The following is a 27,335-nucleotide window of genomic DNA, read 5'->3' on the forward strand; positions in this document are numbered from 1 at the left end:
AATGTGAGGCTGAAGACTCAATCAGATCAGCCATAACCTTATTGAATGATGGAGAAGGCTCAAGGAGCCCCAAGATCCTACTCTTGTTGATATTTCTCCTTTACCTCAGTAGTGTTACTGAAATCCTTGACATGCTTTACTTAACCTTTTGAACCTCACTATTCCATAGAATTACTAACCAACCACCTATGTATCTCCCACCCTGCATAAACCTGAGCTCCTTAAGGTCAGTTGGCCATGTCCTGACTTGTGCCAAGACATGTTCGCCCATTGCCAGTGTGCTCGCTGACCTGCAACAGTTCATGGTCCAGCAACACCTTGTTTAAAATTCTTACCCTTGTCATGACTCTCCTTGGTCCTAACTCTCCCTGTCTTTCTCACCTCCTCTCTATGCCAGTGCCACTCTCTCTCATCTCTGTGCTCCTTGGCACCTAGCCATCCCCTGAATTTCTACCCCCCCCCCATTGGCAGCTGTCTCTTTGCTGTCCTGTTCTGAGGCTTTGGAATTCCCTTCTGAGACCCCTTCCCTTTTCTCCCTTTCTTCCCTCCTTTATTGCACTGCTTCAGCCTACCTTTTTGACAAAGCCTTTTGCCACATGTGGCTTTGTATGAAGCAATTTTTCTTTTTGGATAACGTTGCAGTGAAGGTCCATGTAGTATTTTACCATTGGGGCAGGTCTTCTGCCTACATCAGTGTTAACGCTGGGATTTACCCTGTCCTCTGGCAGCTGAGGTGATCCAGAAGGGGTTCTAAGGTTTCCAAAGGGGTTAACATCAATTTCCACAAACCTCCAAGCTTTCTAATTGAGAATTTGTGTCTGCGTTTAAACCCTGCACAAGCAAGGCGATCCCTATGAATGGGAGACTTTGGCTCTCAGGAGAAAAGCACAACTGTGTGCTTTTATTATTTATTTGATAGTTTTAATGATTTTTCGTGCAGGATGTGCTTTTTAAACGCACAGGATTTGTAAAAATATTATTCATTTATTTAATTTATGGTGCATGTTCCTGACAGCTTTGACTGACCGTGAAAGAGGGTGAGAGTACTTCATCAGCTATCAGTGGTTCTGTCAGTCAAGCCAAGACAAGCTCCTGTATTCTGCTGTTGGTCAAGGACCACGCTGGAACAGAGGCAGTAATTTTGGGGCAACAGAAGGATTTGCCCCAAATACTGAAAGCACTACCTGAATACAAGTAGTTGAGGGAGTGGGATGGGGAAAGCTTTCAAAATAGGGTGAGAATCTGATTATTATGTTTGCTGCTTGGAAAAGATGCAGCATATGTCTGCAAGGTTGTGGGGTTGGGTTAGGCGTAAACAGGAAACCAGTGCTCTCAACTAACTCTGCAACACCTTGTGGTTGAGAAGTGGTGTTGTGCAGCTGACGCCATTGGGTGTTAGTTAGTTCAGTGGAGGCCAGTGGGTTAGTTAAAATTAGTTAAAGGCTAATGGGTTAATATTGGAGCAGTCTTCCTGTATGGACTGGGGCAGTTCAGGAATCTGCCCACTGCCACAAACTCCAAGGCAATTTGGTGATGGGCAACAGATGCTGTCTGAGCCAGCAACAGTCACATCCTGAGAACAAAGTAGATAAAATTGTTACCAATTACGAGCCCTTTATGAACTGGGTTGGCCCAAAAGGCTTTAACCCATTACAAGCCAAAGCTGGGTCTTCCCAAAGTGATCATCTTATCCTTGTGTTGACAGTGTTGCATGGAGTTGCACAGAAAGAGGCCATCCATCCCCACGTTACTTTTCCATTGGGAGCTTTACCCCAAACCCTCCATGCCCATTAAATATCTCTTAAATCTTCTCCATCATGTACTTGTCTACAGTTCCCTTGTTTACATCCATGCTCTTGATCCCAAGTACTCCGTGTGCCTGGTTGGCTCATCATTCTAACACTCCTATGATAAAGAAGTTCCTCCATAATTCCTTATTGGACATTAATGACTAACTTGTACATGGACCATTGAGTTCGGATTCTCCAACTAATGGAAGTATCCTCACTATAATTACTGTGTACCCTGTCCTTCCAAACTATAAGGTCCTATGTTAACTAACCTTTCAACCTCTTCCGAGTTATTACACTCTCATTTCTGATATCCTTGCAAACCTTTCTTTTGCAATTTTTTTTCCCCCATTGTCTCTATCTATTTTGCGACCTGGAGACCAATACTGTGTGTGCCACTTTTTCTTAAGCATGTTTTATCCTTTTGCAGCACCTTTGTATTTCATTGCCTGTATCCAAAGCTCTAGAGTCTCCTCATTAAACCTCCACTCTTTAAAACCTCCTCTTTTTAATCAAAATATTGTCACTTTTTTCAACATCTCCAGATGCGGTGTCAGAATGTCACCTGATAAAGCTCCCAGGAAGCAACTTTGGCAGATGTTAAAGATTCTATAACCTTCTATGAACTTGTCTGCTTTGTTGATTCTATATTAGCTATGGATCAAATTTCTTCACTGCATTCAACCAAAAAGTGTTTCTTCCCCCCCCCGTTAAAGCACAGCAGGTATCAATTACTCAAGGAGATGCAGGTTGGAGCTTGCTTGTAGATGTGATGCCTGTACCTTTATTGAAAGGTTCAAGTTGCTAAACCAGCTTGCTCTGAAGCTTTTTAGTGGAGTGTGTTTTACTTAATTTACATGCGCGTACGTGTCCCAATCCTCCTCCCTTTTTCACCCTGAATGTGATACATGGTGAATTATTGGCTGCTGTCCCATGCGTCTTGCCCGAGGCGCTAGTTTTGTTTCTGCTTTTGCCCCAGCAACTTTTGGGCTATTCAACCGTGGAGGCCCTTGTGGCTAAATTATGCCCTTGTTTGACAAGTATCCTGGTTGGCAAAGGTCAGGAGTGGGTCATTGAGGAGGATGTAATTTTTTTTCCCTGCTCCAAATTCTCCCACAGCCCACATCACTAAATCAAAGACAGACCTTTTTGAAGAGGCTACTGATGGAGAGCATACAACTTGGGTCTCTTTGAATGATAACTAGAATGTGTTCATGAATTAGGCTGCCATTTGGGCTTCAGATCCTTCAGTGTCGCCGGGCATTCTCTACCATGTGCTTAGGAACTGAATACAAGGCAGGTATAATAACAACATTTAAAAGGGACTTGGACAGGTACATGGATAGGAAAGATTTAGAGGGATATGAACCAAGCGCAGGCAAATGGGACTAGCTTACATGGATGTTTTGGTTGGCATAAATGAGTTGAGCCAAAGGACCCGTTTCTGTGCCGTATTGCTCTTACTCTGAATGAGATCCTGTATCACCGTGTTGGCACAATGATTCAAACACTGGACTCATAATCCAGAAGCTTGCATTAATGATCTAGAGACCTGAGTTCAAATCTCATCGCAGCAGTTGTGGAATTTCAATTCAGTTAGTAATCTGGAATATATCAAAAGCAAGACGTGAGTAATGATTGTCACAAATCGCTCATTTAAAAACCTCCTCTGTTTACCAACGTCCTTCAAGGAGGAAATCTGTGACCTTGCCTGGTTTGGCCTCTGGCTCCAGCCCTGCAGTAGTAGAGTTGGTGCTTGACTGCCTTCTGGAATGGTGGAGGAAGCAACTCACTTGTGTTAGAGTGGGAAATGGACAGCCACTGGCCAGCAGCTCTCCATCTGCTCGAGGGCAGTTAGTGATGTCATGTCCACATCCTGGAAAAAGAATGGAAGAGCCATTTCTGCATAGAGGTTAAACAAATGTGGAATGAAATTATTTCGCGTTTTTCACCCAGGACTGAACATGTATCAGACTGGTACAGCTTCTGATGAGAGACGCATCCTCCATCTGGCATGACAAATGTGTGATGAACCTGTCTCTTTGTGTCTGTCTTGGTTGGTCTGAGAGTGTTTTCTTTTCTTTTTCCTAACATGTCTCCTGACAGTCTCTCTCTCTCACAGCTTCATTGTTGTGTGACTTTGTCTCACACACATTAACCCTCACACAATTTGTGCGTTTCCGTCCTTCCCTCTTGTGCTGTGCATGTCTCTCTCCCCTCTCAATATGTGCGAGTGCATTTGTCTCAGCCACACTGTCTGTGTCTCTCTTTTGCATATCCCTTCTATATGTGTGTCTTATGTTCCACCCCAAACATTCTGCTTCACCCAGTTGTCTGACCCTGTGCTGGATCTTGGCCAGTGAACACTTGCTGTTGGTACCACATTCTCTCTAGAATAATAAGCCACTAGGGTTCTGAGACGGCCTCAAGCCCTGAATGTTACAAGGAAGTTGGAGATAAAAGGGAAGTTGATGAAATTTTAGTTGCACAGACGGTAATCAAGTTGTACAAAGTTGCCAGGAAAGGACATTGAAACTGCTGGGTTCAGGAAGGGCTTTGGTGTGTTTCGAGGAGAGGGAAGTGGTGAGACGTGGAAGCTGACGTCTGCAGCAGGGTGACTGCTAGAATAACATATGTTGTGCAAGGGGTATTGGGGGGGGGGGGGCGAGACCTGAGGGAGTAGAATTACTGCGGGACCATGAGGGGGGGCATCCAGTGGCCTTGGGCTGGTGTGGGCGGCTCTGGTGATGAGCGCAGGATTCGGTCTGGCACCCACGTCCCCTCCCCGGTCCGTTTAGTTGGGGGGGGGGGGGGGGAGGTGGACAGAAAGAGGAGGGTGACACGAGAGAGAGAGAGAGAGAGAATGTTTTCGATATATTAGAAGTTCCTCTTCTCTATTTCCCCAGCCCCTCCCAAACAAAACTTACATCGCATGTTTTTTAAACCCAAGGCATGCTTGGGTTGAACATTAATTGAACAACAAAGAATTGTGGCTAAATCACTAAGCCAAGCCACATTTCCTTCCAATGTAGATGGAAACCGTTGAGTCCATCAAGTCTATCCCAGCTCTCAGAGCAATCCACTTACCCCACATTCCCCTGTGACCTATTCCCTCACATGCCCATTAACTCCACCCAGATCCTCCCATTACTCTCCCATACAGGAGGCAGTTTACTGGGGTCAATTAACCTACCAGCCTCTGGGATGTGGGAGGAAACAGAGGTACCCAGGAGAAACCCCATTGGTCACAGGGAGATGGATCTACGCAACACTGGAGGGCAGAGTAAGACATTTGTTCTCTTGGCTGAACACTAGGGTGGCACAGTGGCGCAGCTAATAGAGCCGCTGCCTCCCAGTTGCAGGACAGTCCTGAAGAAGGGTCCTGACCCGAAACATTGACCGCCTGCTTTTCTCCATGGATGCTGCCTGGCCTGCTGAGTTCCTCCAGTGTCATCCTGTTCCTCTGCTGTACCGTTGATGCTCTAATAAGTGCAGGATTAGTGTAAATGGGCAGTTGATGTGGGCTGAAGGGCCTGTTTCTGTGCTGTGTGGCTCTGGCTCTGACTATGACTCTAAAAGCTTCCAAGGTGTCATGTTGAGGAAGAGTTGGGGGGAGGTGGCTTCTCCCCAGCCTCCTGATCCATTAATCCATGTCACTAAGCAGTTATTTCCAGCAAGTGGGAGCTTGCTGTATGCAGATTGATTGCTACGTTAACTCATGAGCCTTGAAGCACATTGGGCAGCCTCTGGATACTAACTAAGATGCTGATTTTTGGATTGGCAGAGTAGGATGTGATTTGCCCATGGTTAATGACCTAATCCAAGTCCTTGGCCCTTTTAAGTCCTTGTATGTACACTTTCTGCCCTGTTTAACAACCAGCCAAGATTTAGCATTGTTTCCATCAGAAACTAGACAGTTTGATGCCCAGGAAATGAGCTCATCAGTCTGTCTGTCGGGAAGCAGGAACCCAGCCTCTGGGAAACAATGTGTATGATGAAGCCAGTATCTGCTCTATTGCTGTTTATAACAGCCACACGCACATGCACGCAAACGTACATGCACGTGCGCAAACGCACGCACACACACATGCACAGTGCATAAACACGCACACACAAATGCACACGCACACAGTGGCGAATGTAGTTTTAAGGTTTTTTTTGCAGAAGGAATATACAGCATTGGAATGTGGAATCCCACCTTGCCCCTTTGCATCTGGCTTTGCCCCCTGCCCCCCCCACCCCCCAATTGTCCACACTTTCTGCTACTGCCTCTCTCCCCACAGCTGCTCTAGCTCACTCGCTTGCGCACACTCCTTTTCTCTGCCTGGCCCTCTCTTTCTGAGAGAGCACCACACTGAACATTAGGGCGGCACACCTAGTAGAGCCACTGCCTCTCAGCTCCAGTGACCCGGGGTTCAATCCTGACCTCGGGTGCTTGGTGTGTGGACCTCTGCATGTCCTCTCTGTGATCGTGTGGGTTTCCCCCACATGGGCTTTATTCTCCACATGCTTTATTGTGGGTTACCGCCTGAACTGTGGGTAACAAACCAACCCTGTGACCCTGCAGGAATATCGGTTCTAGTTAAACTGACTCGGCAAATGCCCATTCAATCAAACTGGAGTTCTCTCCCAGCAAACACGGCAATCCTTTAGCACTGAAAGCCTGCATCAGTAACCATACAACTCGTTGGTTGGACCCCACTTGGAGCTTATGTGCGATTCTGATTGCCACACGATAGGAAGGATGTGATCCAAGCTGGAAAGGTTGCAGAAAAGATTCACAAGGGTGTTGCTGGGACTGGAGGGCTTGAATTAAAAGGAGAGACTGGATAGGCTGGGGCTTTTATTTTCCCTGGAGCAAAGGAGGCTGAGGGGTGATGTTATAGAGGTTTATAAAATCATGAAGGGCAGAGATAAGGTGAATGGTTGCAGTCTTTTTCCCAGGGTAGGGAAGTTTAAAACTAGAGGGCACAGGTTTAAGATGAGAGGGGAAAGATTTAAAGAGAATCTGAAGAGCAAGTTTTCCACACACATGGTGGTAGGTATATGGAATGAGCTGCCAGAGGCAGGTACAATTATCTTTTAAAGGACATATGGACAGGAAAGGTATCGAGGGGTATGAGTGAAATGAAGGTAGATGGGATTAGTGTGGATGGGCACCTTGGTGGGCATGGATGAGTTGGGCCGAAGGGCCTGTTTCCATACTGTATACCTCCATGAATCTATGAACCCTTTTGGATTGTCCGGGAATCAAAGCTCAGACTACCAACGAATGTCAGGATGTCGAGGAAAGCATTCTGAGATTTGCCAGGGTGGGACTAATTAATTATCTGCAGAAATGCAGATTATTCTTCCCGGAGCAAAAAGGGTTGATGGAAGATTCGAGAGTGTTTGAGATCACAAAGGGGTTTGATGGAAGGAGGGAGTGCTTCCACTGACAGATGGGATAGTAAATGGAAACAAATCCAAATTTTCCAATCCTCCCAGGAATTCACCCCCCCCCTCAATATCCCTGTAACTTCAAGAGCCCAAAAACTCCCCAAGATCTGAACCAAGAGTGTGCAGAGTCATTGCAGCTGTGCTGTCAACCCTTTACATTCCCACTGCTGCCTTAAACCACCTTTTCTCCTTCACTTTGTTTTTCTTCTCTCTGTTCCACTCTTTCATTCTCTCATCTCTTTCCCTCCTTTCATTTCAGGTGCTCACTAAGGCTTCCCTGTATTCTTTTGGTCACCTAGCTTTAATGTAAGCATGCGCCTCGGTGACAGGATTTGTCTGAATTTTCTCAGAAGCACCTTTGGAACTTTCAGCACAGTAAATTGTGGTGAGAACATGTAACCCACCTAAGCCTCTGTGTAGAGTGGGTTGTGTATTGTGTCTGTGTAACTGCTGGCACAAGACCTCTGGTACAGCTCTGCTGTTGGTTAAAGGGTATGTGACCATGTACAGTGGTAGTTTGGGTGAGTTCATGAACCACTTGACGAAATGCAACACCCCCACCAACACTTGGGAATCTCTGGCCTGTGGCCACTCAACGGGATGGTATGGTGGTTTGGCAATCTTGATGGTTCAATACAAGTTTCACCAAGACCCAGGTTCTCTTCAAACTCACCAGGATTGACTAGAAAATTCATTATACTATTGGATGGTGTAACATCTCCAGTACGTGAATTAAGAGTGCTGAACAATATCCAATAGTCCGGAAAATCTGGCATCACAAATCGTGCTGGATTAATGGAGTTTTACTATATTTTGAAGTTTGGATGGTTGGCTAGGAGATCCATTGCAAAGTCTTTAGCTTCCTGATCAGCACAACTCCTGACTTCCCACCCTCCCCTGTGTAAGTAGAGTGAAGTTTGAGCCCTGTAGTTCCCCTTTATCAACTGAACTATCTTCAGCTCTGGGTTATAAAGATGTCACCATAGGCACCTCTGCAAAATCCTCCAATTCTACCAGTAGGATAATCAATTTAACGCCTTTGTCTGCTCCAGGGCTAACATCCCTGACATTGAGATCATCATTAACTCAGTTGTCTGCATTAGACAGGCCATATCAATCCTCATAGTCATACAGCATGGAAACAGGCCCTTCAGGCCAACTAGTCCATGCTGACCAAGATTTCCATCTAAGCTCGTCCCATTTGACCCATATCCCTCCAAACTTTTCCTATATCCATGTAACTGTCCAAGTGCCTTTTAAATGTTATTAATGTACCTGCCTCAACCACTTCCTTTGGCAGCTCATATCAGACTCTTAAAACTGGCACTCTATTCTGAGCTCTGTCGTGGGTAGAGATTACTAGATGAACAGAGGAAAAGATTCAAGGATATGCTCAAAGCCTTGTTGATGAAATGCAACACCCCCACCAACACTTGGAAATCTCTGGCCTGTGGCCACTCAACGGGATGGTATGGAGAACCTTCTGTTCATGTGTTGGGAGCACACAGGTCCAGTATAGGGAGTGGACCACCTCACGAGCTACCCATCTGTCGCGTTGGGTACCTCTTGTCCCGCATTGGCCCCATCAGCCTCCTGAGAACCCACAGGTCAGGAATGGAAGCAAGTCATCCTCTATTCTGAGAGATTGTCTGACAAGGAGTGAAGTGGATGATGTGCTTGCATGGCTTTCCAACAGGCATTAAATAAAGTCCTGATGCAGGGTTTTGGCCCAAGACGTAGACAATTTTCCTCCCACAGATGCAAAGTTCCTTGTTTGTTGCTCCAGATTCCACCATCTTCAGTCTCTCTGTCTCTCAAGCATTAAATAAAGTCTCACGCATTACTTTTGTCTTTTTTTTGTCTCTTATCAATATTCACTCCTCTTGATGCAAACTAAAACATTCTGGTTTATTAGTCCCTCCTAAATAGCAGCTTGTGGTTTTTTTGGCTTCATTGTCTAGACGCATTTCTATATAATTTCTCCCTTAACCACGGTCCCCACACGTTGCTCTTGGCTGGGCTCGGGCATTTGAGGCTGATGTCAGCTGCACTCCTACATGGGCAGCACAGTGGTGCAGCTAATAGGGCTGCTGCCTCACAGGTCCAGGTTCTACCACACACTAGGGGCAATTTGCAGTGGCTAGTGAACCTGCCAACCTGCACCTCTTTGGGATGTGGGAGAAAGCAGAGAATCCGAGGGAAGCCCACGTGGTCACAGGGTGAATGTGCAAACTTCACCCAGGCAGCGCGGAGGTTAGTATCAAACCTGCATTGCCAGTGCTATGAGGCAGCAGCTCTACCAACTGTGTCGCTTGCTTTTTAATGCTCCCTTTAAACTGGCAAGGGCCAGTTTCCTAGTCCCTTTGTGCTTTTTCTTTCTCCCCCTCACTAGAAAATGTATTATTCTACTGTATAACATGTAAGAAGTGAAATACAAGTGTATTTGAGTATTAATTGTTGTAATGTCCACTAGAACTGGAAATGTGCTACTCGGCACCAACAGAGACCCAAGGCTACCTGATTATAGGAGTTTTACTGTAATTGGTGTTGTAGCACTTAGGAAGACCTTGAAGTAGTAAAGGACACCAAGGACTGAGGTGCATTTGGTGATCTCACAACATCCCACTCAATTAGTTGGTAGAGATGACTATTGACCAAGACAGAGAGGAGAATGACACTGGACCTGTCACTTAGCCACCCCTCTCTCTCTCTCTCTCTCACTCTGGCTCACACACACACACACAAACACACACACACACACTGAGAGTGAGGATTGGGACTCAGTTATGTGCCTACCCCACAAAGTGGCACTTCTCCTGGGGCTTCCTGCCCATGAGAGAAAGCTACCACTGAGTCCTGGTTGGTATAAGGGCATTCTGTGCCTATGTAGAGCCTCTTCCCCACCTCCACCTTCTGATTAAATGGGATCAGAGCCACAATAAAGGGGCAGAGTCTTCTGCAGAGAAAGGGCATTGCAAAGATGTGGCGTGGTTCACAGGATAACATAAACTGGGTTGTGAGGTCACATAATACATACGGTATGCAATTTAAACAAAAATCCTTCTCCTTCCCCCCCCCCCCCCCCCCAACCAGGTTTTTAATCCCTCTGTGAAGCGGGCCTTTAAAAATAAAAGCCCAGAGTAAAGTTGATGCCCATAGCAATATGGACCGTAACTGCAGTGAAACATCCTGGAAATTCTCACGATGTCAGGCGACTTTGTTTTGAAACTGCAGCAGTTAATTATCTCCTGAAGTTTTGGGGAGAGAGAGACGTCAATAGATTGTCTTTCCCAGCATCGTGTAAGCAAATCCAGCTAGTCCATTTCCTTATAAATAATTCTTCAGGAAAGGGCATATCCATGTAACCCCTTCACTGCCTCTGCATACCGTGAGGCACTTTGCACCAAAGTATCTTTGAAGGGTAAGTCACTGTTGACCAGAAAGTAATAGGCACAGCAAGATCCCACACAACTTGATTCACACCAGCTATTCCATTTCTGTGATGACGACCAAGGAAAAAATGTTAACCAAGACACTGGGCAGTGATTCCCTGCTCTTTGACACGGTGCTGTGGAGTCGTTTACAAGCGCCTCAGTGGAAGGCCGGTTATGCTGCTGGTGCAGCAGATAGATTACCAGACTAGTAATCTAGATGTGAGTTCAAGTCCCACCATTAGTGGCTGTGGAATGTAAATTAATCTTTTAAAAAATTCTAGTCATTGGTAACAATGACCACAAAACTACCAGGTTGTCATAAAATTCTGTCTGGTTCCCTTATGCCATTTTGGGGGAGTCAATGTACCAATCTGACCCAACCTGGCCTGGACATGATTCCAGACCCAATAATGGGGTTGATTCTAGAATGGTCGGCAAGTGAGCCACTTAGTTGGAGGGGTAATAAATGTTGGCTTGCCACTGATTCCCATATTCCAAAGCTGAGTAAATTTATGAGTCACTATTCTTTAAAATAACAACAGAAAATGTTGGAAACACACAGCAGGTCAGGCAGCATCTGTGGAGGGAAAGAGAAACAGTGTGTATTATTTACAACAGCTCTCGCTCCCGCACTTCGAACGTGAGCCTCTTTTACACCAAAATGCACACTACTTTTAAACACACCTGCAGTATATTTTTTTAAAGAAAGGAGAATGAGAGAAAAACAAAGCATCAATAATTTATTGACGAGTGAAAATTTTACAGCACAGGAGAATATTCTTAGTTTATTCACTGAAAACCTCAAGTCCTGTCACTGCAGAATTTCGCCTTGCAAATGTCAAAGTTTAATGCATTAGTGAAAATTTTATTTATTAAATAAACACTTCCTTTGATTTTCATTTTTCTCATAAACATCTCATGCAAAAGACAATGTGGTGCTGCCTCACTGCTTGCCCAAGTCCCTGTGGTAATGTGCAAAGACCACTGCCCTCTTTGGTCCTGCCCCAGGCTGACAAAGCACACACTACATGTCAGCAGGGCTCAGCTGGTCAATTCAGCTGCCGCCAGGGCCTCCGCCTTCGGGGAGGACCCATCTGCCACCAGGCAGACGGTAGGTGGATGCTTTACAAAGCTGGGCTGCAAGCCTGGCTCGGAACCAGCTGCTGCTTTCTTTTCTCTCTGTTGCCGTAAGTGGATGTGGGAGTTGGCAGCGATCAGGAAAAAGGGCTGGTGTATCTTGGTCCTGCAGCAGCTGTCTGCAGGATGTGGCTTTGTCTGTCCCCCTGGTGTGAAGCTTTAGTCACAGGCAGTTGCCTGTTGACGCAAATGAAAGTAGTGACAAAACCCAAAAGGTTGCTGCCCTGTTCCTAACCCTGATCAAGCCAGCATGACTCCACCTCTCCTCTGATGGCATCACCTTGCTTCTAAGGAACCACACAGTGCAGGAGCTGAGATCACTAATGTGTTAATGTTTAACCTTTGGCAGGCAAAATTGTGCAGTGACAGGACTTGAGGTTTTCAGTGAATAAACTAAAAAAAATTCTCTTCTGCTGTAAAAATTTCACTTATCAATAAGTAATTGATGCTTTGTTTTTCTCTCATTCTCCTTTCTTTAAACCAAAAGAAATTTTGCAGGTGTGCTTAGAAGTAGCGTGCATTTCAATGTAAAAGGGGCCCATGTTGGAAGTGCAGGGGCGAGAGCCTTTGCAGTGTTCAGGGAGCTTTAAAGGAAGGACTCCCATTTCTGTAGAGGCTTATGTGTACCTGGGGGTGCTGCAGCACTTCACAGCCAATGAAGGTGCTGAAATATGGCAGCTGTTGAAGTGTAGGATAGGGAAATGGAGAGGCTAATTTTCATTTTGTCAGCTGTGTATCTGTTGGTAGCACTTGGGGCAATTCAACGGCGCAGTGTGTCAAGCTGATGCCCCACAGCTCCGGTGACCCGGTTTGATCCTGATCTCCAGTGCTGTCTGTGTGAAGTTTGCACATTTTCACTGTGGATTTCCCCAGTGTATTCCAGTTTCCTCCCACGTCTCAAAGACATGTTGGTAGGTAGATTAATTGGCCGCTGTAAATTGCCCCTAGTGTTTAGGTGAGTAGTAGGGCCTGACGGGGAGTTGATGGGAATGTGGGAATAATAAAATGGAATTAGTGAAAGTTTCGGGTAAAATTGGGTGCTTGGTGGTCAGCATGGACTTGGTGGGCCAAAGGGCCTGTTCTTGTGCTGCGTGACTCTGACGCAATGACATCTTCTCTCTGCGTCAGATTCAAAATGCTCTCCAAACAACTGAACAGCCCATAGAGTACTGCACTGTCAAACCTACTGCCTTTGGATAAATTGTTAAATAGACATGCTCTTGAGTTAATGCAAAAGGTCCCACGTCACCAGTTAGAGGAACTTGCCAATACTCATCTCTCAATCAACATTTCCAAAGCAGCTTTATCAAACAGCTGAGAGCAAATTGGTGCTGTGCCTTCCTCCTTTCCTTTTGTTGTCACTTCAGCAGCTGCATTTGGGACCTTCGAAAGAAGCATGTGAAAGGAACTATGTAAATGCAACTTTGTCCTTCTTACGCAGCAAGCTGCCAGAAACAGCAGTGTGATCTTTCTCAGTAATGTTGCTGTGGGGATCAACAACAAAATAAAGGCAGAAAATGCTGATGAGACTCAATAAGTGAGGCTGCGTCTGTGGGAAGAGAAACAGAGTTAACATTTAGGTCAAAGACCCTTCGTCAGAACTGAAACGTTAACTGACTCTTTGACCTGAAACGTTAACACTGTTCTCTTCCCACAGATGTAGCCCGACCTGCTATTTTGAGTATTTTCTGTTTTATATTTCCAGCCTCTGCAGTTTTTTTTTGATTTTCACTTACTTGTGAGAATGAATATTGCCTGGGACAGCCCTGTTCTCATTGAAGCAGTGCTGTTGGGTCCTTTGCGTTCAGTTGAGGGAGCAGACTGGACTCAGTTTAATGTCTGATCCAAAACGCAGGACCTCAAACGGTTCAGCACTCCCTCAGCACTTCACTGGGATAGCAGCCTGGATTTTGTGTGCAGGTTCCTGGAGCAAGGCTTTCAACCCCCGAGCTTCTGGCACAGAGCTGGAAGTGAGGCTGTTACCGACGGAGCTGTGAACACATTTGGTTTCAATTGATTGCAACTTAATTAACAATTGACAGACTGCAATTGGATGCACCCTTCCTCCAGCTCAACTATTGTTGACATACAGGAATTGGCTACATCATTCAATCTGCTTCTGGATTTGTTGTGACGTTCCCAAGTACCTGCTGCCTTTGACCTCTGGGACGTTGAAGTGGGGACCGTGGGTTGGGAAGGCCCTGCCAATTAATCCCTTGGCTAGTTGTTGCAGCATTTTGTTGATGGTGCACACTTTGCCTCAGTGGGTGGGGGTGGGGGTGGGGGTGGAGGGTGGGATGGTTAAATGTCAGGCAATGGATGAGTTGGTGACCAAGTGGAGAACTTTGTCCTGGGTGCTGTCAAACTTCCTCAATACAAGTTCCTTTATATCTTTCAGCTAAGAGCTTATTGATGGGCTGAAGTTCCGCCCATCAATAAATATATCTGCTATTTCTTATATCCTTTTGCTGTTTTAACAGGAGGGTCTCTGTGTAGGTTTTTTGAATGATGTGATTCTTGTGAGGATTTTACATCAGATATTGGAGCTTGGTATTGATATAAGAGTTCTTCCTTTTTGTCAGGAGGACTTTGGAATCTGTGACATGTGACAGCTGTATCCAAGTGCAGTGATCCAGGGCTGTTGACACTGGATACATGTGGCTGGAGATGGGAACAAGTGCTCCACAATCCTTTTGTATTCCCAACACTTGTTTCTTGCTTCTATCCCCTGCAGAACAATGTAAAGCAAGGGCCAAACACAGAACCAAGGACTATCCCATAATAGGCTGTACGTGGGGAATTTCCCGGGAATTTGACCCTCAGGGTGAAGTTCTGGTTCCTTTTGCTGTTTGTTCAAAGGAAGTGCAACAAAATAATGGGGAAGCTGGAGCGAAAAGTGAGAAGGGAATATATTTGTACAGGATCACCAGTCATGAAGTTAATCCAGCAACGGGGTTCAGTGAGTTTGGATTACATTGTGTGAACACGATGTGTATTGTAATATTAATTATCTTCCTGCCTATGGAAGAGTTGATATAAATGAGATGTTTAAAATGTCTAGAAAGCTATAACAGGACATTTTCTCTGGGAATTCAGAACAAAGTCTATTATCTCAGAATTGGAGCCAAGCTATTGAAAGAGCGGTGTGGGACTCTCCGAAAAGGTGCACGGGCGGGGGTCGGAGCTGAAATTGATAAAATTTGTTAGAGAAAGGTATGAACCAAGACAGGTAAATGAAATCAAGATACAGACTAACTCCGATCTGATTGTCTAGCAAGATAGAATCGAGGGACTGAATGTCCACCTTCTCTTGCTGCATTTTTAATGGTCTTGAGAATGAGGTAGAGATGAAGTTGACCACCAAGGCAAAATCTGTGAAGAGTAAGGAAGAGTCTGTATTGATTTAAAGGTTCTCCTTGTCCGAAGAGTCAATGCTTTGAAACTATGGACATTTGTTGAAGATCCAACAGTTTATTGGACTCTGCCATCAAGTGACTTGGAGGGTCAGGTGAAGTTGGGTCTGGCTGGTGGACCTTGAGCTCCAGGGGCCCAGCTGGCTTACTCTATGAGGCCTTGAGTTTGGCTGGGGTGGTGACCCAAGGTGCTACTTGACTGCGTTTAGAGGATCAGCACATTTTCCAGCTTAAACTGGGATTCAAGTGGATCTATTCCGTGCAGGGTGCAGGACCCAATCTCTCGTATTTCTGAACCCTCCCCAACTCCTGGATTCAGACATCATGAAAACACACTAGGCTGAGTTGATACTGCAAAGTCAGTCTCACTGATGAGTGTGGACATGCATAAAAATTGGGAGGGTTGTCAAATCATACTAGCTGAGCAGCAATCCAACATGGTCACACACACAGAATTGTATATCAGCCAATGTCTAAGTAGCTTCCAGCGGGGTTACAGTGAATGTTTTGGCCCACTGATAGGATAGGTGTGGAAGCAAAGTGATGCACGGTTGGGGGATGGAAGCTCGTGGCAATGAGTTTGTCCTAAGTAGTCTGCTGTAGACAGGGCTGAGATCTCCCGCTGATCAGTGGATTAGTTCAGAGCTCTGCACCTTCATATTCTCTTGTGAAGAGGGGTGGATGGTTAAGCAGCTAATGGGAGGAGGAGACAGGCAGAGGTGCCTGATCTGCTGAATGTTTCTTGCTATTCTGTTTTGTTTCATTGGTTCTTCCCTATTCTATTCTCTTCCAAAGCCCTGATTTTCATTGCTTCAGGATTAGCTTTCTTGCTTCCAGACTCTGGAATTCCATCCCTAAACCTATCTACCTCACTCATTTTCCTTATCAAAACGGCAGAGGAGAACTTGATTTCCATGAGCTTCAAGAAATCCCAAGCGCACTATGATCAGACCACCGTTGAATGGTAGCCACAGCGGTGAGGTGGGAAACACAGCAGCCACTTATGCAGTCACAAGCTCACACAAGAAAACCATGTGATCATGGTCAGATCATCTATTTTAAGTGATGCTGATTGAAAGAGAAAATTTGGCCAGGATACAAGGAATTGTACACTTTGAAATGGTTGCCATAGATTTCTTTTTTACTTCAGAAAGATGAAATCAGCGCTTAAGACTTTACTTAAAGACAGTACCACTGATAGTTTGTCACTCACTCAATACTGGAGCAGTGCCCATGTTTTTTTTCTTTTCTGACAACCCACCAAGAACTATCTTCCGGCTCAGGCTTTTGCCTGCTCAAACACCCATGGCTCTGCTGATTGGTAAAGTGGTTTATTATTGTCACCTGTACCGAGGTAAAGTGAAGAACTTCTGTTTTGCGTGCCATCCATGAAGATCATTTCACCACACGGTACATTGAGGTAGTACAAGGGAAGAGCAGTAAACAGATGCCGAATATAGTGTCACGGTTTACAGAGAAAGTGCAGTGAAGGCGGACGATAAGGCCATGACGAGGTAGATTGTGAGGTCAAGGGTCCATTTTATCGTAGAAGAGGTCCATTCGGTAATCTTATAACAGCGGGATAGAAGCTTGTCCTTGAGCCTGGTGGGTACGTGCTTTCAGCCTTTTTGTATCTTCTGCCCGTGCCCCATTTAGTTTACATTGTGCTCATGTAAATTGCCCAACTGCACCTTGATTAGAATTGCCATTTATTGTAGATTGTTGCCCCAGCGTTGTGCAAGTACCGTGACGACGCAGACTGGAATGTCTGGTTGCTTATCCTCTCCTCTGCCCTGGGCCGGTTCATCAGGTCACTAAGTATGTTCCTGTTAAACCTTGAGGGGGTGGGGGGAAACAAGGTGGAAACCCAAGAGTTGCTGATCTTCTATCCTCCTCTGGCCTTTCCATATAGACCTGACTCTATGGGCTTTTCCAGTGGGGTGGGGGCCGTGTGACAAGGTTGGGGGATGGCGGGTGAGATGTCTCTTTTAATGGAGGTCTCAAGCCCATTTGTAGCACAGCCTACTTTGTCCATGGGAAACTTCCCCTCTCACTGCGGCCTACAACTGGGATCGTTGATGGAGGCATTGCCTTTTTGTCACTTATCTCATGCGGGGAAAGAAAATCCTGGTGGAGTAAGTGGTCACATTCTCAGTGCTGTTAGTACAAAGGTCTGATTATGCTTACACGGTACAGTAATTCCAGCTATCTCAGCTATGTCGATTCAAAGGGTTAGGATCAATGATTAGGGGAGTGAAAAGGCACAGTTAACAGAACTGCAGAACTACGCAGCATACGAAAGGCAGTGCCTTGCTTTCTGCCTGCCTCTTTCTTGACTTCCCTTTGTGGACACATTCCGCTGCCCCTTTTCCCGAGAGTGTTTCATTCTGGTATCATATGAAGTTTGTCCAACTGGAGTGGGAGTGTCTTTGTGCAGAAACTGAGCATGAATCGAGGCGACTCTCCCAGTGCTGTATTGAGAAAGGCTTTGCAGTCGAGGTGCCACCCCTTGATAAGGTGTTTAAACCAATCCTGTCCTCTCAGATGCACTCAAGAGATCCTGTGGCTGTACTCATGAGCAAGGCACATCTTGCTGATGTGTTGTGAAATGTTTTGTCCTCAACCAACATGTACTAAGGACAGTTTACCTGTTCATTATCACATTGCTAGATGTTTTTGTACAATAGCTCCCATAATTCCCAGAGTGCTATGCTTCAAGATTGTCTCTGTAATTCTTATGGGGGTTTCTGAAATCTTGCTTTGTTCTTGTCTCAGATGTATTCTCCTTTGCTGAATGTTGTGGTCTCTATCTCTTTTCTGTGTGTGAGAGTATCTATCTCTGTCTTTCCTCTGGTGTGCTGTGTGTGTGTGTGTGTGTGTCTTTCCTGATTTGTGCCTCTATCTGTGTCTCCATCTCTTTCTTGTCCATGTTTGTATTTGTGTCTGTGTTTCTATCCGTGTCTCTCTTTCCTCTCTGTATGTTACGCATGTGTGTGTTTATCTGTCTGTGTCTCTTATCTGTTTCCTCCGTGTGTATGTGTATGTATGTGTGTTTCTATCTCTTTCCTCTGTGTGAGTATTTGTGTGTACGTGAATGTGTGTCTATCTCTTTTTCTCTGTGTGTATTTGTGTCTAGTTCTTTCCAGTTTGTGTCTGTCTGTGTGTGCGCGTGTGCGTCTTTCTTTTCTGAATGTCCATCCCTATCTGTCCTGGTCTCTGTCTGTGCGTAACCATTCCTCACATGTCTACTTGTATTTATCTTAGGCTGACCTCCAGCTCTTCTCAGACTCTCTCCTGCCCAGTTCAGTCTGACGCACATTGAAAGTGACCTCAGCTTTTACCCCAGCTATGTCCCATGCATTGTTTGATCTCAATCCCTCTAACAATGGACAGTGTCATACTTGAACAGGAATGTGGCAGTTGTCCAGTACACTTTCAATGATATTGTTTTCTGCTTTGGCAGTGAGCTAGTTTGTGATTGAAAAGGAAGAGCTTGCATTTTGCAGAATTTTTCCTGTCATGGAACACCCAGAAGCAGTTGACAGCTAATGAGGTATTTTTGGAGTGTAATTACTACTGTAATGAGGGGTCTGACATTCAGAGACAGGAAGAGATTTCTTCATCCGAAGGGTGGTGAATCTCTGGAATTCTCCACACTGGAGTATCAGTCACTGATGATATTCAGGACACAGATCAATAGATTTTTAGACATCAAGTTAATGTAGGAAAGTAGCGCTGAGGTAAAATATCAGTCGTGATCTTACTGAATAGCAGAGGAGGAATAAGGGATTGATGGTCTGTTCCTGCTTCTATTTGTTATGTTAATGTAGAGAAGCATTGCAGCCAACTTGGGCAAAACTGATCCTACAAGTGACAAGGCATCATCACCAAAATGGTGTACAAAATTGTGCCATGTGATCTTTTATATCAACCTCCAAGGGCACGGGGATGGCAGTCTGAATTTTGTACTCTAGTCTCTGGTGTTGGAATTCTCACCCACAACCTTCTTCCTAACAGGTGGGCAAGTCACTAACTCAGCCTCAGCTGATGATTAACAAGCAGCACTTCACGATGGTGTTCAGAGGTGTTCATGGGGCAAAGGGAGGCTCATAGGGGTAACAGAGCTCATAGACTGAGGATCTCCAGGAGAGGAGAGAACTTTGAAGTATTGTTCATTGCTGAGCGCATCCACTGAAGTCACAGTTGACACTTTTCAGCTGTATGTGTGCGCGCGCATATGTGTGTATGTGTGCACATGTGTGTATGTGCATGTGTGTGTGCTTGCCATGTGTGTCTGTACACACATGCATGCTTGTGTGTGGAAACTTCCTCAATTATAGAAACTTGCAGAGGGAGATCATTCGACCCATCATGCCTGTTCAAGCACAGAACCATAGAAATATACACCACAGAAACAGGCCCTTCAGCCCAACTCGTCCATGCCGACCATGATGCCTATCTATGCATCCCATTTGCCCGCATTAAACCTGTATCTCTCTACTTATTTCCTATCCAGGTACCTGTCCAAATACCTTTTAGACATTGTAATTGTATCTGCCTCCACCACCTCCTCTGGCAGCTCGTTCCAGACACCACCCTCTGTGTGAAAAACCTACCTCTCAGATCTGCTTCTAAGTTTCTCCCCTCTCACCTTAAAACTGTGCCATCTAGTTCTAGGCCCCCTGCGCTGGGAAGAAGTCTGTGACTTTCTATCTTATCAATGTCCCTCATAATTTTATAAACCTCTCTAAGGTCACCCCTCAGCCCTGTAGAGCTGAGAATAAACCCAGCCTATCCAATCCCTCCTTAAAACTACAGCCCACATCTTGAGAGAGCCATTGCCTCGCTACATCATTCCAGCTATCTTTAGAACCCTTTAGAATGTAGGGTGCAGACTCCTACTCAACCCATCAGCGTGCACAAGCTGGATTAACGTCAGCAGCGACGCTGTCAATTGTGAGCTCATGGGCATTCCCGCTGCATTAATTGTCTCGTTGCTCAATTAGTGACCTCGTCGTTTGGCACTGGCCTGTGCCTGGAGTGTAGTTTCTGCCCAGTTTTGGATGACGATGTGCTTTAATAATCCCCAGCAGGCGCCTGAAGAAATCTCGTGGCTGTTGCCATAGCAACCACTTGGCCAGATGCTAACTGCAGTAAGATAGACATTGCCTTTGTACAGTGTCTTTTCCTGATCTCAGGACACTCCAAACACAGCCAATATTAGCGCGATCCATGTTGTACTGTTGGAAGTGCAGCAGCCAATCAGTGCACAGCAAGATCCCACTTATGGGCAACGTGATGCCGTCCTGATAATTTGTTTTGCTGGTGGAGGCGTGACTATTGGGTAGAATGGTAAGGGAGAAGCTCTCTGCCCTAACCAAAAATTATGAATCCGGACCTGTTGCATTCCTCCTGTGTGCGTTGGAAAAACAGTGCCTCTGACGGTCCAGCACTCCCGCAGTGCTGCACCAGAGCCCACAGAATACACTTGCAGTTCTGCTTGACCTTGCAACCTTCTGATACTGAGGCAACCATTGACCAACTGGGCCCTGGTAGGAGGATGGGGGCCATTGACTTGGTCTCCTGGCAGTCTAGGCAAGGCAGTGTAGTCAGGAAGGGGAACTTGGAGGTATTGCTTTGGAAGTTCCCACTTGCTCCCTGAGGGCAGTGAGTCATAGAGTCTGTGACTTTGTATCATCTGAGGTCTTCTGAGATACCTCACCCTCGCTTCTGTTCTGCAGACTCAATCTTGGACAGTGGTGGGCAGAGTGTGAATCATAGAGTCATACAGCACACAAACAGGCTTTCTGGTCAACTGAATCAGCCCCAACCATCACCACCCACTTATATTTATCTCAGTTTGTCGTCCCCACTGTCCCATCAACTCCCCCCAGAACACCCACAGCCAATTAACCTACCAACCTGCACGTCTTTGGGATGTGGGAGGAAACCGGAACTTCCGGGGGGGGATCCCATGCAGTCACAGGGAGGACGTGCAAACTCCACACTGACAGCACGGGAGGTCAGGATTGAACCCAAGTCTCTGAACTGAAATCAGAAAATGCTGGAGATACTGAGAAGGTCAGGCAGGACACTGAGGTATCCAAAACCAAGGGCACAGGTTTAAAAATGAGAGGTGAAAGATGTAGAGGGGATCTGAGGGGGTGATTGGAATCTGGAACGCGCTGCCTGAGGTGGTGGTGAGGTAGACACTCCTACAATATTTAAGAAGAATTTAGTCAAGCTTGTGAATGCCAAAATGTAGATGTCTTTGGGATGTGGGAGAAAACTGGAGCACCCAGCAGAAATATTGCTTGGCCCTTCTGTTGAGGCCCCGGCCTTGACTGGAATCCAACAAACCTCTTGCTGTCTCCAGGGTTGGCGGTCTGAATTTTGTACTCTAGTCTCTGGTGTCGGACTTCTTACCCATAACCTTCTTTCTGACAGGTGGGCAAGTCACTAACTCAGCCTCAGCCAGCAATTAACAAGCAGCACTTCACGATGGCATTCATGGGTCAAAGGGAGGGTCAGAGGGCAAACAGGAACTCATAGACTGAGGGTCTTCAGGAGAGGAGAGAGCGTTGAAGTATTATTCACACTGATTGCATCCACAGAGGAGGGGGAGATAGGACAGTGGAAGGTGTGGCTCAGGGTGGCAGCAGCCCAAGTTAGGTACCACTCCTCCTTCTCCAGAGCCCACGGAAATAATTCGGCCTTTGCCCTTTCTTGAGCCTGGGGAATGGCTCGGAGCAAAGGTGGCCCAGGTTTCGAGCTTGGGGGCTCCTATTTGTGTCCCATGCCCTGATTTCCAATCATTCCCCTGGGAAACGCTGCGGGCTTTGGTCAGAGAGGAACCTTTTATGACGAAAGTAGATTGGAGATGAAGGGGGTTTAGAGGGATAATATTAGAGTTGAAGACAGCTGAGTGGGTGGGGAAGGGTCGGGTGGAGGTAAACCGAAGGTGAAGACCGCAGAGGTTGTGGTGCTGAGGGAGGTGGCGGTGACTGTGAGGTATTGGTATTGGTTTATTATTATCACTTGTACCAAGGTACAGTGAAAAACTTATCTTGCACAATGATCTACAGGTCATTTCACCTCAACCCAGATGGACTGTTGTGTCACAGGGGGTGAAGAAGCACAGATTAGGCTCTGGGTCAGGGCCCGAGCAGCACAGACCACGGGCCAGCTCCAACCTTGCCAGCTCGGACATTAAAGAGCCGTCGGTGAATCCCACCCTCACCTCCCCCTTGCCATTTCCTGCATTCTCTGATCCTTGTCCTCCCTCTCTTCCCAGACAACTGCCGGCACCCATTTCAACCGGAAAATGGGGGTTTCGCTTGCCACCCTTCACCCTGTAACAACTTTGTGGCCAACACGGTCATCGAGTACTTCTGCCACGAGGGCTACACGCTGAAGGGAGACTACAAGTACCTGACCTGTGCGAGTGGAGAGTGGGAACCCGCCATGGAGGTCAGCTGCAGATTAAGTCAAGGTAAGTGTTGGGGTTCAGGCTGCAACCTGGATCGAACTCTTGATAATCTGCTCTCCAGCATCTAGCTCACTGGGTGCTGATTCCTGTGCTCCCTTTCCACTCACTGGTGTCCTGTTTCCTGTGCACCCTTCCATTCATCGGGTCCCAAGTTCCTGTGCTCTCTTCTGATTCACCAGGGCCCCAGTTCCTGCGTTGCCTTCCACCCACTGAGGTCCCAGTTCCTGCAATCCCTTGAAATGGCCTCGGTTCCTTCAATTGCTTAAAACTTACCTGGTTCCTTCCCCATGTTCCCTTGAAACTTACCTGGTTCTATTTCTAACACTTCTTGGAAACTTTACCAGTTTGTGGGAAAATTTGTGATTCTACTTTGTAACATCTTGGTAAGAAAAAGGTGTATTCAGTCTCTATTGTTTCCCACCATCACGCACATTCCCTTTGTTCTCTTCAGCCCTCCCCCTTCTCTACACCTTAAAACGTGTCCAGTAACTTTCCCCAGTTCCAATGAAGGGTCACTGACCTGAAAGGGATACCTCTCCTCAGCAACACATACAGAATGCTGGAGGAACTCAGCAGGTCAGGCAGCATCTATGGAGGGAAATAAACAGCTGACGTTTCGGGTTGAGACCCTTCACCAGGACTGGTACCTCTCCTCAGGGTGTGCCCCGCCTCTCACTTTCAAGTTTCAATGAGGGAAGCCAGTTTGTTCTTGCTGGGACAGTAGTGAGAGTTGCCGTTCCTTTTCAGTGAGCACCTCTGATCTTTCAAGCTGACATGAGATGGTGGTTGAGATCTCGTGTTATAGTCAATGCAGCACTCTCAATACCAATGCTAGGATGATTAACCTGGATAATGTGCTTGGGTGCCAAGAACACCTGCTGTGGAGAGGAGGGCAGTCAGTGATGGGGCTGGGGTTTCCCTGCCCGTCCTTACCTGCACTACCTCAGCAGACTACACCTTTCAAGGCCTGTTTGGGGATAGTTAGAAGCCAGTGTGGGGTTAAAACAGTATAAGGGCAGACCAGTTGTAGACATCAGTAAACTAGTTATTTTCACTAGTTTGCCAGCTCCATTGGCAATAGAGTTAGAACGCCAATAATCTGGTACCCTTGGGACTTAGGAAGTGCTGGACTACAGTGTTTTTCTGGTGTTACTTCCTAATACCCAAACATTTTTAATTTCACTTCTTTTCACATGTTATACAGTGAACCTGGTGATTTTAAAGGGAGCAGGGAATATACAAGCACTCCAGAACCTGGCTTCAGCAGAAAATCTACCCACATTCCTGACCCCTGGTGCTCCCAGCCCCGATCCCGGGTCTGGACCCAAGCTCGACCGCACCACCCCCCCCCCCACCCCCCTATCATGGGCTAATGTATGAGCCAGATGCCAGACCATCAGGATTTCCAAGATATCGAATGCTACATTATCAGGGTCTTACTGCACTAGCCTTTACATTTTTAGATTGTTAAAATTGAATTAAATTTCTCAAAGTGAATTTGCAACCCATGTTCTATTCTGAGCCTTGGGGTTACTGACTTCCCACCATTCCAAACTCTTGACCACAAGTTAAGAATTTGGTTTAGTCCATCAACTATTTCACCCAGTTTAGTGACCAATTCACAGACCCATACACATCTTTCCTTATAACATGCCAGCTGCCCTGCCTTTGTGTTAATCATTTATTTGAAATTGGTTCAAAGGTGCATGGAGATTTTACGAGAGATGAGAGATTTATTAGAGATCAAAGATCACACACATTTACAACCAATATCAAAGGTCACAAATGATGATTTGGTGCAGATTACAGCTCAACCCTCCCTTGTTCATCTCCCAACCTCTGACTTGGATGAGAGTCTACTTGAGTAAGATTGGCAGCTTGTGCATTCCAATAGAGCTTGGTATCCCATAGCCTTCCATCCAGAATCAGAATCAGATTTATTATAATTGACTTAGATGGCGTGAAATGTGTTGTTTTGTGGCAGCAGTACAGTGCAAAGACATAAAATTACTATAAATTACAAAAATAAATAAATTGTGCAAAAAGAAAGGAATAACGAGGTAGTGTCCATGGGCTCATGAAGCATTCAGAAATCTGATGACTGAGGGGAAGAAGCTGTTTCTGAATCATTGAGTGTAGGTCTTCAGTCTCCTGTACCTCCTCCCTGATGGCAGCAATGAGAAGAGGGCATGTCCCAGATGGTGAGGGGCCTTAATGATAGATGCTGCCTTCTTGAGGTACCACCTCTTCAAGATGTCCTTGATGGTGGGGAGGGTTGTGCCTGTGATGGAGCTGTCTGAGCCTACAGCACTCTGCAACATCTTGCAGTCCTGTGCATTGGAGCCTCCATACCATGCGCTGATGTAACCAGTCAGAATGCTCTCCGCTGTACATCTATAGAAATTTGTAAGAGTCTTTGGTGGCATGTCAAATCTCCTCAAATGCCTAGCAAAGTAGAGCCGCTGATGTGCCTCCTTCATGATTTTATCAATGTGTTGGGCCCAGGATAGATCCTTCAAGATGTTGATGCCCATTCATTCCCAATCTCCATTCTGACTTCCTTTGGCCTTGAGTTGTACATGGACAAAGCATGAATGGTTTAGAATCATAGGGGCGAATTCAAGTAAAGTAACCTGGTGAAAACCTCAAAGAAAAATTAAACTCACAAATGGAGCCCTGGCACTAACACACCCGTATTTTACTCCTTCAGTCATGGCATCTGAATGAGTGGCAGACCATTCAGCAGCAAGGCAGCGTATACTCCAAGTTGCCACAGTTTGCTTTGCTTTCACAGCGATTCTCCCTTTGAAGTTTTTAATGAGGTTATGTCATTTGAATTTGCCCGTTTACTTTGCCTCAGGAAGTTAAGACAAATAATTAAGAGGGCATTTACCCGTTGTATTGACATAATGATTGTTACACCTCACACCTCCTCCAGACAGATCAGCTTTGATTAACAAGCCCTGACTACCGTCTCTCAGCACCATTACCACTTGTGTCATTCAGTCTCTACTGGTTCCTGCCACCACGGACGTTCTCTTTGTTCTCTCCAGCCCTCCTTCTTTTAGTTCAGTAACTTTTTTCCTAGATCTGACGAAAGGTCACTGACCTGAAATGTCAACTCTTGATTCTCTATCCACATACACTGCCTGACCTGCTGAGCATTTCACGCTGTTTTTTCTGGTTTCATTTCATATTTCCAGTATCTGCAGGTTCTTTTTTTTTGTTTTTCAGCTGATCACTATGACTGACAGTCAGTCAACCTCCCTGCCCAGAATGAGAGCAATTGAGAATGTACTTCCTCCTTCTTTCAAGCTGTGAATTGTCATGGAGCTTTGCATTTTGATAAAAAGGGACATATTTTCTCACAATCCCATCACCCATGAGAAGTTCTCATTCTGTGTCGGATTTAATTCACCACGGGTTAGACGGTCTTGCCCATCGTTGTGATCAAAAAGCAAAAGTGCTGCAGATGCTGGAAATCGGACACAAAAACAGAAAATTATGGGGATAATCAGCAAGTCAAAAACAAAATTATGGGGATAATCAGGAGATCAGGCAGCATCTGTGGAGAGAGAAGCCGAGATAGTGCCTCAGATTGATCCTGTTTCCACAGATTCTTTTTTATATTCATTTTTGGAATCTTGTGTCAGTGGCAAGGCCAGTATTTACTGTCCATCCCCAACTGTCTTTGAGAACGTGGTGGAAAGCCAGTGTCTTGCCTGAGGGGATGGTGAGGCAGAGACTCCCACGATATTTAAGAAGAATTTAGTCAAGCGCTTGAGTACCAAGACGTAGAAAGCTATGGACTAAATGAGAGTAAAGGGGATGAGTGTGGATGAATACATGATGGTTGCAATGGTTCCCACGGTGCTGTTAAGGAGGGAGCTCCAGGGTTTAGACCCAGTGATGATGAGGAGGTGTATGACTTGGAGGGGAATCTGCAAGTGGTGGCATTTCCATGCCCCTGCTGCCCTTAGCCTCCTCAGCGGCAGAGGTCATAGGTTTGGGGCGTATTGTGGAAATGGCTTGGGTGAGTAACTGCAGTGCATTTTGTAAATGATGCACACACTGCAACCACCACGTGCCGACTGGGTGATGTCTCGGAATTATACAACTTAGAAACAGGGCCTGCAACCCGCCACACCCATGCCATATATAATGTATCTATCCATACTAATTCCATTCACCCACACTTAGGCCATAACTTTCTACATCTTGGCACTTAAGTCCTTGACTAAGTTCTTCTCAAATATTGTGGGAGTCTCTGCAGTGTGTTCCAGGTTCCAATCACCTTCAAGGTGAAAAATTGCCCCCTTAGATTCCCTCTAAAACTTTTGCCCCTTATCCCTGAACCTGTGCCCTTTGGTTTTAATGTTCCGCCTGACTTTCTGGGTATCTCCAGCATTTTCTGTTTTCAGTTTCGAGACCAGGGTTCAATCCTGACCTCCAGTGCTGTCTTGCATGGAGTTTCCATGTTTTCCCCGTGGGTGCGCAGGATTCCCCTGGGTGCTCCGGTTTCCTCCCACATCTCAAAGACGTGCAGGTGGGTAGGTTAAATGGCCACTGTAAATTGCCTCTAGCTTGTAGGTGAGTGGTAGAATCTGGGGGGAGCTGATGAGAATGTGTGGAG

At 46.0% G+C, this 27,335-nt stretch overlaps 1 protein-coding gene across 1 annotated transcript in view; it reads left to right on the forward strand.

Annotated features, from left to right (window-relative positions):
• LOC127571458 (sushi domain-containing protein 6-like) overlaps positions 1–27,335 on the forward strand; it is a 48,463-nt gene that overhangs the window by 15,667 nt on the left and 5,461 nt on the right. Inside the window, 1 exon segment of the mRNA XM_052017853.1 lies at positions 22,508–22,705. Within this exon segment, the coding sequence (XP_051873813.1) occupies positions 22,508–22,705 (198 nt within the window).

The sequence above is a fragment of the Pristis pectinata genome, chromosome 1 (genome assembly GCF_009764475.1).
Source record: "Pristis pectinata isolate sPriPec2 chromosome 1, sPriPec2.1.pri, whole genome shotgun sequence".
NCBI classification, from domain to species: domain Eukaryota; kingdom Metazoa; phylum Chordata; class Chondrichthyes; order Rhinopristiformes; family Pristidae; genus Pristis; species Pristis pectinata.